Below are 19,799 nucleotides of genomic sequence, written 5' to 3' on the forward strand. Positions count from 1 at the left end.
TACAAAAATCCACATAGAATGCCAGCTTTCAACCTGCTTGTGAAAATCATCAGAGATCGCAAAGAAAGGAATTTATGATAACAACAAGAAGATAAAGGACTATCCGGATCAAACTGGACAGAACTGTCTAATGAAAGCAGTAAGATAAGTGATGCTGTTTTAGACTCGAGCCGAGCTTGATGTATGGGCACCCCCAACAAAATTTAAAATTTGGCTGTATAATTTGGAACTAATGTGATATGATAATGTGATGTGATTGGCCTGTTAATAAAAATTATTTTTTAAAAAATAATGAAATAAGTCCTGAAGAGCAGCAGGAGGAATCTCTAGCCCATGGGCCTATACAGTGGTACCTCTGGATGCGAACGGGATCCGTTCCGGAGCCCCGTTCGCATCCTGAAGCAAACGCAACCCTCATCTGCGTGTGTGCGGGTCGCGATTCGCTGCTTCTGTGCATGCGCATGACGTCATTTTGAGCGTCTGCGCATGCGCAAGCGATGAAACCCGGAAGTAACATGTTCCGTTACTTCCGGGTTGCCACGGAGCGCAACCCGGAAATGCTCAGCTCAAGGTATGACTGTATAGGTCTGACGCAGGTCCCAATTTGTGACATCAGGAGTGGGACATGAATGGATGAAGCAACCAAGGAACCATTGGGAGCCTCAACTGAGCTCCTAATGGTTGCTTAGCAAAATCAGGGCTCCTTGTCAGCTAACAGCCACTGACGGGGAAGTCCCACGTGGAGAGGCTGTCCGGGAGTGTTCCCTATGAGGGACTCTTCTCCCAAACCGTTTGCTCCAAACAAACCATCAATTTGGATTCAATGTGCTTCCAATGAATGGAGTGGCTCGCCCCGCCCCTCAGCAGAATCTAAACCAGCCTTCCTCAACCTCAGCCCTCCAGCTGTTTTGAGACTACAATTCCCATCATCCCTGACCACTGGTCCTGCTAGCTAGGGATCATGGGAGCTGTAGGCCAAAAACATATGGAGGGCTGAGGTTGAGGAAGCCTGATCTAAACTGCTTGTTCCATATGGACTTTGAAGGCACGCTCCCAGAGCCAATCAGCTGATTGCATAAGGCGAGGTAAGCCAACAGTAAGCAATCCCTGAAATCAAGAGGGCAAGCCAAGGACCTACAAGAATCTAGGAAACCACTGAGTATAACCAAGGTTCCCAGAAAGCCTAGACAGCTCTTGTGGTGGCATCAGGCCTCCAAAATATCTATAATGCTTGCACCGGCCACAAAATGCTCGTAACAGATGACAGTGGGCCAAAAAAGAGAACGAAGAGCAGTTGGAAGGGAACAGAGATGCAGTCAGGTGCAAGCGGCTTGAAAAACAATGAGCAGAAAAGCCTTGTGGCACAATGCTACAGAAGCAATTTAAGGAGGCGGACGGCACTTCATATTTATTTCCCCCACACTAAGCCGCAAATCCAGCCCAGAGCTGCCCCTTTCAGAAAGGGATTGGCAACGCCGGTTGACCTCAGGCCACTACCCAGTTTGGAACAATTGAGGATCATTTTCCCCCCAAAATCCCTTTATGATACACTAAGCTGAAGAACGGCAAGTGCAGAGCTGGGAATTGGGACAGCAAGGTCAACCAGAGAGCACTGGAGGACAGTTTGGAAGGGAAAAGAGCTTCTGAGCAACAGATGGTGTCAGGAACAAATGAAGAGGAGGATAAAAGCATTTTTGAACGGTGCTGCCAAGGTCATGCCCCACCTTTCCTTGTGTGCGAATAATCTGTCCCCAAATCCAAAATACTTCAGCCTTTGCTATTGCCGTTTGAGGCACAGAACTGGTTCCCCTGAGTGTTTGGATCTCTCTGCCTTCTTTGACGGTGGATCTACTTCAAGTGGGGCTGCCTGCTTTTTCACCCCAGGTCCATCAGTGGCTACTGGCCAAGATACCCAGGAGAGCGACGTCCATTTTCCCAGTCTCTCTTCCTCTCCTTTCTCCTGCTCCCCAGCCCTTAATTGCTAGATACGAGCCACTGAGAACAAAGGATGGCTGCTTCCATTGTGCTCTGTTTCTGAAGTTCCTCGCAACGTTTGGCTGGCAACCGACAGGTATCAGTAACTGGAGATCTGTGGGCAGCCTGCCCTGGGCTTCCACTCTCACGTGGATTAAGGCGACACAAAACCATTACCTATCTGGGTCATGTTGAACGGTGCTGCCAAGGTCATGCCCCACCTGGATTTGCCATACACAAATCCAGATCTGAGCTTCCTGCTTTCCAAACCAGGACTCCAAAGACTAGTTTTTGGAAATGCCTGACCCACGAGAAACAGAAGATAATACACTGGAAGCCAGAGAAGGTCAGAAGGCCAGGCTCAGTCCAGTCTTTATACCAAGGTTTGGCCAATATGGGATCCTCATAGTGCCCATCAATTGCAGGGGCTGATGTCTGATATGCTTCCACTCTGTTTCCCAACATACATCTCACGGATAGTTCATTAGCGTGATGCTGATAACGCCAAGGTTGTAGGTTCAATCCCCATATAGGACAGCTACATATTCCTGCACTGCAGGGGGTTGGACTGAATGATCCTTAGGGTCTGTTCCAACTCTACAATTCTATGATTCTATGTATATCACACTCCACACAGCTGTGTCCATTAAGTCGTCTCTCGGATCAAATGCTACTGCGGTACACAGGATGCAATATGCATCCGGGCACATCCTCCCGTTTCCCATTGCTAGTGTTATCTGCATAATCCTCATGCTTTAAATATATGCTTTAAACAGAGCCTAGGGCTTACTGATCAGGTGGTCAGTAGTTCGAATCCCTGCGATGGGGTGAGCTCCCGTTGTTCGGTCCCAGCTCCTGCCAACCTAGCAGTTCAAAAGCACGTCGAAGTGCAAGTAGATAAAGAGGTACCGCTCCGGCGGGAAAGTAAACGGCGTTTCCGTGCGCTGCTCTGGTTCGCCAGACAGTGAATTCCCCAGACAGTGGGGAGAAGAGCAGGATGCTACAGACTGTCCAAACCACGGAGCTGAACAGCAGGACACTGGGGGCGCTTCCCTAATCGTTCCACATCTGCTTCTGAAAATACCATTTCTCCTTAATTGATATGCTGCTGATTGAAGCTTCCTATTAAGCTAATCTGGTGACCTAATTCTTCCAACGCAGGATTTATGATTAAAACATGAGCCCATGAGAATTATGGAATAAATCCCTGAGTCACGGCAGGAGAGAGCTGACAGCTCTCCAAGAAATAACCTCCAGCTTTGCAGAAGGCAAATGTTAAGAGTAATCATCGCAAGGGGCTGGCCGTGCTGAGGGTGCAAGGTGAGAGTCAAAGGCTCAGGAGATAGTCCCACTCGCAACATGCCACTTCAGGTTAATTTCTGATTTTTCTTTTAAATAATCAAACTTCATTTATATATATATACTACACACACACACACACACACACACACAAACACAATATAATAGAGCATACAACAAATATTACACACACACACAAATACACACACACAAAACAAAAAAGAAGAAAAGCATCTTTCTTATTTTGTTCTTTGCATCTTTCATTCATAGATATCCTTTCTTGAACGCATGTTTTTATAACACAAAGCAGTCTACACCACCACCTAAAATACCTCTTTTCACACAAGCTTTTAATAGACTCCATTATTTGTTTCTTCTAGATAATTAACCCCATTCCTCAACGCCACTCACAATTTAATCAAGTTCAGTTGTTTCCATTTTTTCCTGATGATATCCTTGCCCTGTTGGTTTGCATGCAACTTTCCCACATTTTGGCCCATAACAGCCCTGAGTGGTCATAACATGCAGAATCTGGATCTTATATGAAAAAAGGGACCAACCTTTTACAGAATTTAGTAAGCAAATTGGGGGGGGGGTTTAATGGTAGCTCTGGTGTGGTGGAAAGCTTCCCCCTATCCTTTCAAACATGCAGTTCCAAAACTGCTTTGATTTTATGCAAAAAAGAACCAAAAAACAACAACAAACCCCCATGAATGGAAGAAATTTCCAATTGTGGCATCACAAAACCAGGACATTGGGTTAATGACAACCCCCATATTTCTGGGGGAAATCAAAAGCAAAGGGGTACCAGGAGAAGGAGGGGGGGCCTGGAGAAAAGGGGGGGGCATTTCACTCCACGGTTAGTTAGAGCTTCATTCTTTGTTTTTTGGGAGGGAGGTATCTTCACTTGCAGAAATGCACTGAACAACGTATGGGGAGGAAATAATGGATTCCAGCTACCAACAGCTTTAGGATGGTGGCCAAGGAAGTGACCCAACTGATTAGAAAGCCATCCATGCTTACAGAATATATTTACAGGAATTTCACCGCAGCTTTTGCCCAGATGTTAGTAACACCGAGGCAAAGAATACTTTATAAATCAGGTCTAAATCGTTCAAACAAGCCCGTCAAACCACACAATGCCCTCCTGCATGGACACGCAGATACTGAAGGGAGGGGGCACACACCACGCATCAGCATCAAATATGGTGGCCTTGCCAATAGGTCTACTAGCCAACCTACCTACACATATCTACACATGTTGGTATCTGAAGAAGTGTGCACGCACTTGTTGTTGTTTAGTCGTTTAGTCATGTCCGACTCTTTGTGACCCCCTGGACCAGAGCAGGCCAGGCACTCCTGTCTTCCACTGCCTCCCGCAGTTTGGTCAAACTCATGCTAGTAGCTTCGAGAACACTGTCCAACCATCTCGTCCTCTGCCGTCCCCTTCTCTTTGTGCCCTCCATCTTTCCCAACATCAGGGTCTTTTCCAGGGAGTCTTCTCTTCACATGATGTGGCCAAAGTACTGGAGCCTCAGCTTCACGATCTGTCCTTCCAGTGAGCACTCAGGGCTGATTTCTTTCAGAATGAATCGGTTTGATCTTCTTGCAGTCCATGGGACTCTCAAGAGTCTCCTCCAGCACCATAATTCAAAAGCATCCATTCTTTGGCGATCAGCCTGCTTTATGGTCCAGCTCTCACTTCCATACATCACTACAGGGAAAACCATAGCTTTCACTATACGGACCTTTGTCGGCAAGGTGATATCCCTGCTTTTTAAGATGCACACGAAAGCTTATACCCCAGAACAAACTTAGTTGGTCTCCAAGGTGCTACTGGGAAGTTTTTTTAATTTTTTTATTTATTTCATACATATATCTCAGTTAGCAAATCTGTACACATATCTAAGTAAGCAAATCTGCGTCTCCCCCAAAAGAGAGAGAGAGAGAGAGAGACACCAGTTAGTGTAAGGCTTATATGCCCGGTCAGCTAGAGCAAATTATTTTGATTATGACTAGGGGAAATACCTCCAGAACATGTGGTTACCCAGGAGCCTAAAATCAGCGGCAGAACTGTGGGGGTCTCAAATTTCCATGGCGCCCTGTGTGACCCCAAAAATTGGTGCCCCCCCACCTCTCACTTTCCATTCTACATCATAGCTGCAGCACTCCCAAGGCTCTGCGCCCGGTGCGACTAAACCTGTCGCACTCCCTTAAATCCGCCTCTGCTACAATTCTGATACTGACCGCAATGCATTTAAAATGCATTTTCCAGCTTCGAGTTGAAACATTTCCCTAAGGCTGAGGACTGCAGCAGATCCTCCCCAATGAAACAAAAGAAAAGAATAGAAAAATGAAACCCAGCTTAAGAGGAGAGGAACAGAAGGGGGCAGAAATTCCCAGGCTTGGGTTGACATTCCCCCTCTTTCAGGAGACGCTAGCTGGAAATGCAACAGGGGTGCATTTGGGGGAATGGCTCACAAAGGGGTTTCAGATGGGACCAAGCACAGAAAAATTTGATATGTCGTGCCGTAAGCATTTAATTAGCCCATCTAGCCTGTGCTACCCGAGAAAGGATGAATGCTGTCCAGGATCTGATCACAGTTAATATCTGGCGGCCTCTTTCGTGGCTGGAACCAGCTGCAGCTGTCACAACAGCCTGGCTTCCTGTGTCACTGTTCTGTCTCGGCTTTCACACGGGGTTACGCTGGGATACAACTCAAAGGCTGCCAGTAAATCCAGACTTATAAGCAGGGGCCAGACAAAAGCCCAGGGAGACCATGGCAAGAAATCTAGGGCACTCAGGTGCCTCTCAGAGTTGCACAGGGCACGGAAGTTAGAATCTTTATATAAAAGTTAGGAGGTTTTATATTCTGCTCATTCATCGTGCCCCAGGCGTGGGCTTGACACCTGACTGGTTTCCCTACCTCCCGCCCATTTTTAATTTAGCCTCTGAAATCCACGAGCCGTAAAAAAATATTAAGACCTATCACAATACAGTGGTACCTCTAGTTGCGGACTTAATCTGTTTTGGGGTGCTGTTCGCACCCTGAAAAGTCTGCAACTAGAGCGCTTCTGCGCATGTGCACGGTGCGATCGACCGCTTCTGTGCATAGCACGCAGATCACTTCTGCGCATGCGCGGGCGGCGAACCTGGAAGTAAACACTTCCAGGTTTGCCGCGTTTGTAAGCTGAAAGTCCGTAACAAGAGCAGAAAGCAACACGAGGTATGACTGTAATGCAGCAATAATTATAACATTCCCACGTATATATACGCCAAGCACTCTTTTTCTGCAATGTTGCCAGCCCAGCTCTGTGTTAATTTTATCGTTGCAATTCATGCCGTACGTTCAGGAGGTTCTCCCCATCTTGATACTGCAGCAGCTCCACTTATTTTGCCCCCAGAGATACAGCTGAGTGATTCCTAGCTAAGGCTCCCAAGTCCTGATACACCTCTATTAACTCCTGATCTAAGCAACATTTGCACCGTTCATAATATACAGATCTGCGGAGGCAAGCCTTGCAAATTAATTCTGGTCGGCTGTGCAACCTCCTTTCATCATGGAAGTACCTAAAAGCTACCCTGTGGTGCCAGGGGGCAATTCTAGAGATAACTCATACCAGGAAGGGAAGGGGCACACGAGGTCATTGCTGGGGAAGAATGGATTTTATTATTTACAGCAGTTTTATGCTGCTCTTCCGCTGAAAAGGCCCCCAGGGCAGCTGACAAAGATTAGTAAGTCAGCCCCTGACTTGACATGTATACTCCAAAAGACATGACACAAACGCAAAAGGGGTTTGGAGGGTGGAAGAAAAATGTGAATACAGGCACACCTTCTTATTTAGTTGTTTAGAGCAGGGTTTCCCAAACCTGGGTCTCCAGCTGCTTTTGGACTACAATTCCCATCATCCCTCACCACTAGTCCTGCAAGCTAGGGATGATGGGAGTTGTAGTCCAAAAACAGCTGGAGACCCAGGTTTGGGAAAACCTGACTTAAGAGCATTTTTACCCTACTCTTCAGACGAAAAAAGACTTCCAGAGGTGCTAAGGTACAAGTCAAGAAAAATAGCACATTTTAAGGCTTAGCTGCAAAGCGCTTACAATGACCAGCTGGCATGAAACAGTTCAAAGAAGAGGAGGAATCAAAAGCTGCTGGTTTTGCAGTTGAGCTGACAGAGTGGCCCCACTTCCCTTCCTCTTTAGCCTGATGGAATGGCTCCCGCCAGGTGGCAATTGATACAGGCAGCAACCTGATTGGCAGCTGGCTTCTCACTGCAGATGGTGGAGTGGCCCTGCTTGCCTTCTTCTCCTGTGCTGCCCATTAGCACTTTGCAAAATAATAATAATAATAATAATAATAATAATAATAATAATAATAATAATAATAATTTTATTTATACCCCGCCCTCCCCAGCCAAGGCCGGGCTCAGGGCGGTTAACAACCAGTAATAAAAACAAGTTGATTGGAATACAACTTTAAAAACTAGGTTAAATACAACATTAAAACATTAAAATGCAGCCTCATCACAGGAGGAGAAAGGAAAAAAGAAGAGGGGGAAGGAATCAAATTGACTCCAAGCCAAAGGCCAGGAGGAACAGCAGCCCTCCTGGGTTGTCAGTTTTCTTCAGCATTCAGTTATTTTTTACTAGAGTAATTATAGTTCAGTCTCCACAAAGCCTCTTGTCACATTCCTAGTGTCCTGCAAATGGCTTTAACTTCAGAGAGTTATCAAAGTTTGGGTTAAGCCATCTAACCACAACTTTCTGGTTAGGGTCCAGGCAAGCGCCCTTCTGCATGGCTTAGATGTAACCAAGAAATCCAGGGCCAGCTAGAAGTGGCACATCATGCCAACTGCTAAGTTTTCCTCCAAGGCATTCCTAAATTGAACCTTAGTCTGCTTAATTGTGTTTAGCCGTTTCCCTTACCACAGAGATTTCTCCCTGACTCATAATATACAGTGCCCAGAATGTTTAACTACTCAGACAAAACCATGCCTCTTTTTTTCTTCCAAGCTGCAACTCATTTAATCCTCCTCTTTCCAACCCATCTGCTAGCCAGTCCTTGGTGCATGTTCACAATGAAACGCAACCCAAGTTCGCACATAAATTTCACAAACTTGAAACACAGAAGACGACAGCGAAAAACAAGCCTTCTTCTAATGATACGTTTTGGAATGAGGACGGGGAGGGAGAAAGGAAGCAGGAAAGTGTCTCACATCCCAACTCACTCCACCATCAGCCTTACTCACGACCGTCCAGGAAGCATGACAAGATTGCTTGAAAGTTTTCCAGGACTGCCTCCACGTTTAGAGACAAATCTCTCAGGCCAGTCACATTATTCAGCCTCCAGTACTCAAGAGAGATTCACTCTTTTTTGTAGTACAGTCATACCTCGGGTTACAGCCGCTTCAGGTTGCGTTTTTTCAGGTTATGGACTACCGAAACCCAGAAGTACCAGAACAGGGTTTTGGCAGTCGTGCATGCGCAGAAGCGTCAAACTGCAACCTGTGCGTGCATAGACGTGGGTTGCGAACGCTGCGGGTTGCAAACGTGCATCCTGCATGGATCACGTTCGCAACCCGAGCATCCACTGTATATGTCTTTCAACAACGAAGGCTGCTCCAGGTATGCAGACTGTAAGGCTTGTCTCACTCAAGTCTGTGGCTTGTTCAGCATTCAAGCATTCTGCCCCCACACTTCATCCTCTGACCTGTCTTCCATGTCCCAACACCACTTCCCTGGCTCTGAGCCTTCCTCTTCTGAGGTTTCCCTAGCAGGCATGGCCAAACTTGGCCCTTCAGATGTTTTTTGGGACTACAATTCCCATCATCCCTGGAGGGTCAAATTTGGCCATGCCTGCAGGAGGTTCTCTGGCAGAAGCCGTCCACCATTCTCCACCATCTAGCCAGTCCCTGACACCTGATTTATTTTATCTGGGGCTCTGCTCTCCTTGAAGCAGCAAACACACTTCTTTCCATTTCCGCACACTGGTCTTTTGGGGCAACTGCAAATGGGAAGGGCCAGTTTCAAGCCCAAAGACAAAAGGCCAGGCATGTATCTACCTTACCTTTTCAATTAGAGAGGACACGGATTGAACCCAGAGCCTTCCAACGGCCAGCATGTTCTCCATCACGGAGCTACAGCTCATCCTCAATGTTTGCCTTGTCTCACATGTGTTTCTTAGGAGACCACTAAATCCTAAAAAGCACATGGGTCTTTGGCATGAGCCAGAGATTTAAAACTGTGTGACCTCTTCGTTCCATTCATTTCTAAGGGGCTCCGCGTTCAACTCATCAACACATTTCAGCTGCTAAGGGCAAGCAACATTCCTCAAATGCTTGAGCCCTCTTTGAATATTTCTAGGATCCTGAAACACAACTTCTGGCTTTAGCTTGCACATTTCAATAATGCTGTTGGTGCACTTTAATAAGTAGGGAGAACTTACCCAAAATGCACAGTATTCCATCTGGCTGGGATTTGCTGCTCTGCGTCAGGATGTTCTGAATTTGTCGAAGGCGGCTACAACTGCAAAGAAAAACGGGAGATGGTTAGAGGCGATGCTTAAAAAGGACTTCAATCTGTTGGGAGCCAAGGCTTGCTGAAAGAGATCTGTCATCTGGCAAACCAGAACTGTACCAGGAGTTCTGAAACTGTCAGTATTCATATACACTTAGTAGAAGCAGGCCTTTGCTCTTTCCACATCATTTTGCAAAATGCTCTCTCTGTCTCCAGCTATCAGCCCACTCACTTTTCCTCTGTGATTTCTGCATCATCACTTTAAAGCATTTCTACCAGTTGGATGAACTTATCTTCCACCTTTTGTGCCTGCTGAAAACAAAAGTATTTTTCACTCAATTCAGGGCACTTGGCAGAGTAGGCGATAGATATCACGTGGGCAGCACGGCTGCCACCAAAACACCATTTTGCCACCAGGAGGTCACCGACACATTTGTGCACTGAAACTCATGCTGAGAGTCCACTGCAAGCCAGGATGTGCCTTGTGCTGGCCTGTGAGGTCCGGAGGATTGGCTTTCTCTTTGAGTACTCCTAGAAGGAGTTTCATTGCTAATCTGAATTGCAACACATTCCTTTTGATCATAAACATCAAGTAACCCTGTCAACAGACCAGTGCATGCTTTGCCAAACAGGCAAGCCTTGACATGCAAAAAGTTGACCTTCGTTCTGAATGGAAAGAGCTAACAAACATAATGCAAGAACAGCCCATAAAACTAGCAACAGAGAGTTATGGCTATCATCCACCCCTCACATTCATCGGACACAGTTCAGAACTGCATGGGCACATCCAACTGGACTTTGCCCCTTGCAGAGAGGGGGCCCATTATTGGTTTTTGAAAGACAGTTTGTGATGTGGGAGACCAGAGTTATGGGAAAGTGTCAAAAGTAATTATTACTTCAGCCATTTATATATTGCTGAATTGCAATCATCTCTACAGACAACCAAAGTTAGCTGTGAGGTCCCCGGATGACAACCGTTATCTAACATTTGCAAAACCTGATCGTTTGATCAGCATGTATACAATTTGCTGTTATTCCATTATCTACAAGGCGGGAGCACAATGGAGCCAAATGACTATTCACTTTGAACCTGGATCTTATACAAAATTTCTTTTAGATCTGTGGGCATGATTCTTGTTGGAACTTTCAGCCAAATCCATCTCCTTTCACCCCAGGTTACTTTGCCCATTCCTTTATAAATGCTCCCTTTAGATTATATGAATTCACGACTATGATATAAATTTGCCCAGTCTACCCTTTGAGCAATTACGAGTATAGTAATTTCCAAAATGAGTTATCTTCTCTTGAGGGTCCATGCTGTCTCATTAAACGTATGGATATAACCATGGCCGACATCTATTGTTTTAAAGATCTCAGCAAGTATGTTGGGGAGCACATGCAGTCCATGAGCCAAGCAGACCCCAAGGAAGAGTGTATTGGATCAGAAACAAGTACTTCCCGTTCATTTATTTCACCTGAAACAGGTGAAACGGTTATCAAAATAACACCTAGGGGGAAAATAATGCTGTAATTCTGAGCAAACAGCATTATATACAGGCTTAGAGGAAGGGGTTTTCCTGTGAACTTCCCTAAATGAACAGTTCACAGTCAGTCAGCTGGATGAGCTGCTGGCCTGGTTAAGGAGTCACTGACATGCTTCTTCCTGTTTATGCAGAAACAGCATCCTGCGCGCAAAAGAATTTGCTTGCAAAGTTGACAAGCCAAACAGCAGAGTTGCAGCAAGGAGATTAGGCCTAGGCAAACTCAGCCCTCCAGATGTTTTGGGACTACAGCTCCCATCATCCCTAGCTAACAGGACCAGTGGTCAGGGATGATGGGAATTGTAGTCTCAAAACATCTGGAGGGCCGAGTTTGCCTAGGCCTGCACTAGATCATGGGACAGAGGTGCATGCTCAATGTCTGATGGTGCAGGAGAAGATAGACTGCACATAATTACTTTTTAAAAAATGGGGTGGAGAGAAACAATAAGCAGGTGTGTAAGATTATGGATGGTGTGGGGGAAATAAATAGAAAGAAGCTTTTCTCCCTCCCATTTAGTGCTGGAAGCTGGGATCATCCCATGAAGCTAAATGCTGGAAGACTCAGGACAAACAGAAGTACCGTATTTATCGCTCTATAAGATGCACTTTTCCCCTCCTAAAAAGTAAGGGGAAATGTGTGTGCGTCTTATGGAGCGAGTGCAGGCGGGAGGCTCTGCTCAGCGCTTCCTTTAAAGAGCCGCGTGGAGCGTGTGTGTGGCTCCCTTCTCCCTCCTCAGGGAAAAGCCCCCAAGAGCCGCACACACACTCTGCGTGCTCTTTAAAGGGAGCGCGGCTCTTGGGGGAGCCTCAGCCGCGTGCAGCCTCTCCTGGGCAGGGGATGAAGGCTCCCCTTGCCCGGGAGAGGCTGCGCGCAGCTATCCCATAAGCCAGGGCAGCCAGCGGGATCGCAGCGCTGCAATCCCGCTGGCTGTCCTGGCTTCTGGGATTCAGAATATTTTTTTTCTAGGTGTGTCTTATGGTCTGGTGTGTCTTATAGAGCGAAAAATACGGTACTTCACATAGCAAAGTTAGAATTCGCCACCACAAACTGTGGTGGTGTTTTACTCCCCTTTTAAAGCTATATCGGGGACCAAGTCATGGAGGATAAGGCATGCTATTAGTTATGATCGATGGCTTCACACTACCTGCAAAATCAGATGCTGCATGGCTGAGAATATCAGTTGCTGAGTTTCAATGGGAGAGGGCTATTGCCTTCATGTTCTGCTTGAGGCCTCCCCTTGGGGGTTGTCTGGTCAGCTATTGTGACAACAGGATGCTGGACTAGGAAGGCCTTTGGTCTGATCCAGCATGTCTCTTATGCTCACTTGTTCCATGCTTTAAGTAAATGAGGAAAGTATTGCACAGATCTCTTAGCACTGGAGGTTAGTGGGGGAAAAACATTTCACCATCATTTCCTAGTTCTATATTGTAGCTGGAAGCTGCACGCACATGGAAGCCAGAAAGCCATTCCAGAAACCCATTCACCTGCCACAGAGGAAGCTGCAAAGTCACTGGGGCCAGTGACTGAATTTATTCTCAATGGTCACATTTACACACTAGTAATTTTGCAGTTGCACGTCTGTAGCAAAATTAAGCATCCAATCTGTAATGTTCTTCAGTTATATTTCCAAGTAAACTTTAATGCCTAAGCTGGACAAATCCTCACACAACCTTTCAGAGGAGTAGCTGCAGGCATAGGGTGGTATGCAAATTTAATAATATAATAGCTATGCTTGTCTGTGGTAGCAAACAAGGAAGCTTGTGCCAGCTTAAAGACTAAGGGCGATAACTGAAGTTAGTCACAGTCAGAGCAGAAACCAATGGACTTAAGCCAGGGGTCGGCAAACTATGCCCTGGGGGCCGGATGCAGCCCACCAGGCTCGTAAATTTGGCCCGCAGACCCTGCCGCCCGCTTGGTCAGTCCCTGCGCTGAGCTAAACCGGCGTGGCACGGTGTTTCCTTGGAAAGAAGCCACAGACGCCTCGCTGAATGGGGACTGACTTCCGCAACGCTGGCACGGCTTTGGATTGGCTGCAGGAACCGAAGCCGCGGACGCCTCTGAGCGGGTGACGACCCCGGCGCGGCTTCGGATTGTCCTGCAGCCAATCCGAAGCCTCGCCACCCGCGTACTGAGGCAAACCCAGCGCAGCCATGGACGGACAGGCCGGCGGGCAGGAAGCGGGTCTGGGCTGCGCTATGGGCATCATGACGGGCGTGTTGCAGGGCTTCAGCCGGAGCTTGGTGCACCTGCTGGCCCCACCCTGGCGCCCGGTTCAGCACTGCTGCTGGTGGCGTGCTCGGCAGCTGTGCTAGAGCAGCTGGAAGGCGAGCTGCGCACTGCCTGCCCGGCGGTCCATGTGCGCGGCCTGCCGACCTGGCCTTGGACGACGGGCCACAGTGCATGGTGCACGCTGCCTGGGAGCTCTGCAGGGATGGGACAATGGAGTGGCTGCTGCTCATCAACAACGCTGGAGAAGTGCTCCTGAGCGTGTGCAGAGTGCATTCCTCCTCCAGGTCCGGAGGCAGCTACGGGACTGGCTTGCAGGGTATTTATATTTTTCAAAATATAGTCCGGCCCCCCACAAGGTCTGAGGGGTAGTGGACCAGCCCCCTGCTGAAAAAGTTTACTGACCCCTGACTTAAGCTACTTTCAGTACGTCTACTCTGAGTATAAGGGTCAAGGTAAAGGAACCCCTGACCATTAGGTCCAGTCATGACCGACTCTGGGGTTGCAGCGCTCATCTCGCTTTATTGGCCGAGGGAGCCGGCGTACAGCTTCCAGGTCATGTGGCCAGCATGACTAAGCCACTTCTGGTGAACCAGAGCAGTGCACGGAAACGCTGTTTACCTTCCCGCTGGAGTGGTACCTATTTATCTACTTGCACTTTGACGTGCTTTCGAACTGCTAGGTTGGCAGGAGCAGGGACCGAGCAACGGGAGCTCACCCCGTCACGGGGATTCGAACAGCCGACCTTCTGATCGGCAAGTCCTAGGCTCTGTGGTTTAACCCACAGCGCCACCCACGTCCCACTCTGAGTATGACTAACACCAAATACTGCCCTAACAAATTTATTGTGGCTGAAGCTTCTGTGGAATCGAGTCCATTTCATCAGATGCATTCAATGTTGTTTTCACTTGGCAGAGATATCTAACGAAAGGGTGGAGAGAGATGTTTTTGGAGATATCAACAGAGCCAGCCGGCAAGCAGTGTGTCTCACTTTCATCTCAAGTCTTTGTGCGGATAAAGTCAGCCAACAGGCTGTGCTACATTTGATACGGATGGCCACAGCGCTATCTAGACTGCCTGGGAAAAATAACACCACACCTATGGGTATATGAGGTCAAGTGAGCTAGTAACAGTTGTGGACTTATTTGCAAGGGTGCTTTAGGTATGCCTACTAGGGGTGCAAAAGAAACCGGGGTGCTTCTTCCCTCTAAAAATCCATTCTGTAGCAAAGGGGAGGGCAGAAGATAGGGCAAGATCTACTACTGGATCTAGATCAGGGATTGAACCTGGAACCTTCTGCATACAAAGAAGATCCTCAGGCACTGAGCCATTCCCCGGGGTAATCAGGAAATGATTTTATTTTTTTAAAGTTTTTGCTCCCAAATCCAGTTAGTAGATCTCAGAGTGTCTAGTAGACACTGCAAGTCAAAAGTCTACCTTCCCCTACTGCAGCAGATATAGCAGTGAAAGACTCCTATAGCAAGGGGCTTCCACATAGCAGCTTCTATCCCTAAGATCAGATGCCAAGCTGGAGGAAAAGCAATCCTAGAAAAGAACAGGGAGAAGTATGGTGGTGGAACTGCCTAGGTCAATGGTGGGGTTGCAGCCAAGGAGACCAGCAAAAAAGGGAAACCGAAGAGAGATGAAAAGGGATATGTTTGACAAAGAGAATGAACATCCAAGATGCTCACAGAGTCGATTCAGCTCAGCATTGGAGCGAACCAACATATGGGTTGAGTGAAAGAGGTATGAGTTGACCATGGACTGAGCACGGACCCTTATCTTGCTATAGCTCCCATAAAGTCACTGGGTAGAGAGGTGGTCTGGGAAAAGATTTGACATTTGAACTTCAGCAGAGAAGAGATCTGAACATGCTTCTCCCACCTCCAGGCCCAAACTCAATGCTATATCCACCACTCCCAGCAGCAAAGGGAGCATGCAAAGAATGGGAGGCTATTTATTATAACTGAGCAGGACTGGTTTACTGAGGCCTGGAAGATCTCATTAAGGAAAGGACGCCAGCCATGTAGACCAGGGTGGGCTTGCTAGAGAGACCCCCATATGCAGGAAGGAAAGAGACACGGCACTGTAACATTCTCCTGGGCTCCAAATGTCTTCACGGTTAGTGTCATTTGAAGAGGGAATTTATAAATTTAAATAAGCTCTCATGCTTTATGGGAGCTGCGCATTCAGCGGTTTAACGGAATTTTATTTAAGGAACATGGAAAATGTTTCCCTTTCCCTTTTGACAGGCAGCCAGGGCTTTTGGTTGTTTGCGTGCCAAACTCTAGCTCCAGCCCGCTCATTTTGAAGTGCTTGAAAGAGACACAAGAAATATCATCTTGTGACATTTCTCCAGTTGTAGCATAGGAAGACAGGCACAGAGAAACACAGCCAGTCTTTGTGCAAACACTGTTATATTTGCTCATTTAGCAACCCAGGAAGTACATTTTCTGCAGTGAGGCAACTGCTTCTCTCTTAGCACCATTTGATTTGCAAAGTACCGTTAAGTTAAACAAGGAATCGGGGGTGGAATTGGAATGGAATGCCATTGCGATCTGGGAGGAGAATGTGAACAGATGACATTCTAAGGGGCGGGCAAATATTGTACGCTGCTCATTACTTACATCTGTTTCTCAAGAACAAATCCCCAAGGTAGCTCTGAAACAGCAGCTCCTTTCCCAAGGTCATTCGCTCTGCTAAGCTAATAGAGCTTTATTAGAAGCCATTTGCTTGCTTGCTTAAAAAAAAAAAAAGCTTAAATAATCAGAGCTCAGAAGAAGAAAATCAGAAGCCAAGTCTTGCATTCTTTCCCATTACTGAACAGGAATTATTTGGAGACGGGGCTTTTCTCACACAAACAACTGTAAAACACAGGCCTGCAGAAGATTCCCCCCTCCTAGGCATCTCCCCCCACCCCCTACGCACATACTTGTGACTAATTTAATTTGCCACCCCACAAGAAAGAGGAATTTAACCTTCACACAGGCAGCCATGTAAACATATTGCAAAGAGAAAGGCTGCTATTCTTTGTGCCTGCCTGGGAGGGCTTAAGAGGCATGCGCACACACACTTTTAAGAATTTGATCTCATCCTCGCTTTGTGGATTTGCTATGAAAGGAGAGGGGAGGCTGGGAACAAAAGAAAAGATGCTGGGGAATATTTTCGCAAAGGGGTATCTCACCAAAACGCCTTGGCTTTTATTTTAGCCTGCTTTAAAGGATGCATTGCCCTGCCTTTGCAGTGGTACAGGACTTCATCCAGCTCTCTGCAAGCATATTTAAATGTCATTGTGTTCAATATTCCAGTTCATAATATTGTTGCCCAACATACTCAACGTTCATCCAAATGACAGAGGAGAAGCAGCAGTTCCGAAGGACACCTGCTTTCATTGCATGCTGTCCTTACAATCTCTCCCCTAAAGCATATCCTCTCTATATCCTTTCCCCCAAAGTAACCACTTCAAACATGCACCCTCCCAAACTGCCCCATCCTACAGTCCCATAACCACCACAAGCCACCTCCTTAATAGAGCCTCCACCGATCTGACATACCCCAAACATTGTGAACCCACCACCACAGCTTTCTCCACCTTCCTCCATCAGCCTATCGTGCATGAAGAATGGGGAAATAATCCAAGAGACTACGTGTTCCCAAGTCTTATTTTCAGTCCCACACCAACATCAGCCATTTTCCATCACACTCTTTGACTCCCTTGAAGACCTTCCGTCTTCAAACTGTACTGGACTCAAGGCATCCAGCCAAGACTCTTCTCTCCTCAACCCATGATTCTATGATTCTTGCCTGCTAGATAGCCTACAACCCGAAAAGGTGCCAGAAGAGCTTAAATGCATCCACAGGGCACTGCTTACTGGCCCAGACACTGCAACACTCGCACAACTCATCCTCTTAGCTGCCTTCAGTAACTGGTATCTCAGTAACTGTTATCTCAATGCACATTTATCTCCAACCTCTGTTATCAACTTAACTACTCATCCACATAGGGGTTGGGCCCTGGGCAAACTCTTAGCCCTCTGAATACACTTTGGCGGGGGGGGGGGTGGAAGAATAACTAGGAATTTGATCTACTACCCTAAACTTGCCTGGAACCCAAATCAACAGGATCTGCTCCCAAGGGTATGCTCAGGTGAATTTTTTTGAATTATTTGGTTCCTGAAAAAGGGTGCCATGAAACCAATGTGAGTCCTTACGGAGAGGGCCAAATGCAAACTGGTAAGCCAGCTCCCCAGTCTTGCATCCACACCCTTCCTGCCTCTGGGTGCCCCCTATGCTTCCTAAAGGTAAAGGGACCCCTGACCATTAGGTCCAGTTGTGGCCGACTCTGGGGTTGTGGTGCTCATCTCGCTTTATTGGCCGAGGGAGCCGGCGTACAGCTTCCGGGTCATGTGGCCAGCATGACTAAGCTGCTTCTGGCGAATCAGAGCAGCGCACAGAAATGCCATTTACCTTCCCGCCAGAGCGGTACCTATTTATCTACTCGCACTTTGACAGGCTTTTGAACTGCTAGGTTGGTAGGAGCAGGGACCGAGCAACAGGAGCTCACCCTGTCGCGGGGATTTGAACCGCCGACCTTCTAATCAGCAAGTCCTAGGCTCTGTGGTTTAAACCACAGCGCCACCCGTGTCCCTCTATGGTTCCTACCCCACACCAATTTCCTGTATTCTGTAAACATCTACAACAAAGCCTTATGCTTCCTGGACCCACCACCCAATCCAGGCTCCTTACAACTGTTCTCCCCCCCCCCCCCCGCATATTCTGCGCTAAGGTGACCCCATGTTGGCCATACCAACCTCCACCTAGACCCAACAGCCCCTCTCCTTCATTGACCCTCTGCATATTTCTGCAGCAAGGCAGACCCTCCAACAGAACCCACCTCAGCTCAACCCAAAGCTCATGTCCATCCCCCCACCATCTTCCGGTAGCCCTTCCCCACTCCCTGCCCTGCCTCCCTCAAGCAGCACCTACTGCCAGCGCCCCCTAAACCTTCCCAACCTCAGCTCTTGCCTGCACAACAACTCCCCTATTCCCAACCTCCCAGCAATCCCTGCCCTTATTGACACCCCTAGATATTCTGCACCAGAATGCATCCCGCTTCTGTACCAAAGCACCCCTTCCCCAGGCACCCCACACCTGCACCAAAGCAACCCCCCCCCCGAATATCTGCATCATGGCATTCCCCACCCCTTACACCCCACAGGACCCTGATCCTTTGACAGTTGTTCAGGCAGATGCGATTTTTTTGCAAGGCCACCTCCTTTGTTGCTTAAGGCCACATGTTCTGGCTTTGTTTCATGGGATTTTTGGTTTTGTGCGGTGGCAACCTGCCCTGGGACCTTACGGTGGAGAAGAAAATATATATATACACACGTATATATATGTGTGTGTGTGTGTAAATATATATATACACACACACACACACGTATAAAATGATGCATGCTCACCCCCCCCACCTTTGCACAACCGTCTCCTCCTCTCCCTCTATAGGGCAGCCCCACCCCACCCCCTGCTCGCCTCCCCTCCCCCCCGCGTCCCCCTCCTCGTCTCCCTCCACCGACCCCTCACTCCCACCCCTCCCCCCTTACCCCCCTGTCCCCCACCCCTCTCATTCCCCCCTCCAGACCCCACCCAGGGCAGCCCCCCTGTCACCTCCCCCCTCCCTCGCCCCCACCCCTCCTCACCTGACGCTGGGCTGGGCCCCTCCTCGGGCCTTGGGGCGCCCCCTTCGGGCCGGGGGAAGCAGCAGGGGGTTCCGTGCCGAGGGGAGCAGCGCCATTGTCCTGTCAGCCCAGCACCCGCCGCCGCCTCCGCTTCGCCTTCCCTGCAGCACCGAGCGGCGGGGGGGGGGGGGGAAGGAGCGAGGAACGCACCAACTGCGCCTCAGCTGGAGGGAGAAAGAGGCGAGCCGTTGCCCTTCCGCCCCGCCCACGACGCCCCCCGCCCGCCGGCTCTTCTCGCTGCGCCCCCCCCTCGCTCGCTCGCAATGGTACGTCCCGACAGGGCCAGCTGTTCCAAGGGAGGAGGAAGGAGGCGCGGAACGGCCCCGCCCCGCGGCAATCGTTGCCGGGCAACGCGCCGCCTAGCCCCGCCCCCTGGCAACGCGCACTCTCCTTAACGCGGACGCGGAAGTTGGGCCTCCCCTTAGCAACGGCCCTCGTCGTCAGGACGTCGCCTTAGCAACGGGGGTTGCGAGGCTGGCGCTAGGCCTCCCTCAGCGGAAAGG

At 48.5% G+C, this 19,799-nt stretch overlaps 1 protein-coding gene across 1 annotated transcript in view; it reads right to left on the reverse strand.

Moving 5' to 3' along the window:
• Positions 1–19,424, reverse strand: part of DNAAF9 (dynein axonemal assembly factor 9) — an 81,377-nt gene extending 61,953 nt beyond the window's left edge. The window contains exons 1-2 of the mRNA XM_053402100.1: positions 19,258–19,424; positions 9,720–9,799 (exon numbers count right to left, since the gene is read on the reverse strand). Coding sequence (XP_053258075.1) covers positions 9,720–9,799; positions 19,258–19,352 — 175 coding nt within the window. The 5' untranslated portion in view covers positions 19,353–19,424. The remainder of the gene's footprint in view (positions 1–9,719; positions 9,800–19,257) is intronic.
• Between the last annotated feature and the right edge of the window lie 375 nt (positions 19,425–19,799).

This window comes from Podarcis raffonei, chromosome 9, assembly GCF_027172205.1.
Source record: "Podarcis raffonei isolate rPodRaf1 chromosome 9, rPodRaf1.pri, whole genome shotgun sequence".
Classification (NCBI taxonomy): domain Eukaryota; kingdom Metazoa; phylum Chordata; class Lepidosauria; order Squamata; family Lacertidae; genus Podarcis; species Podarcis raffonei.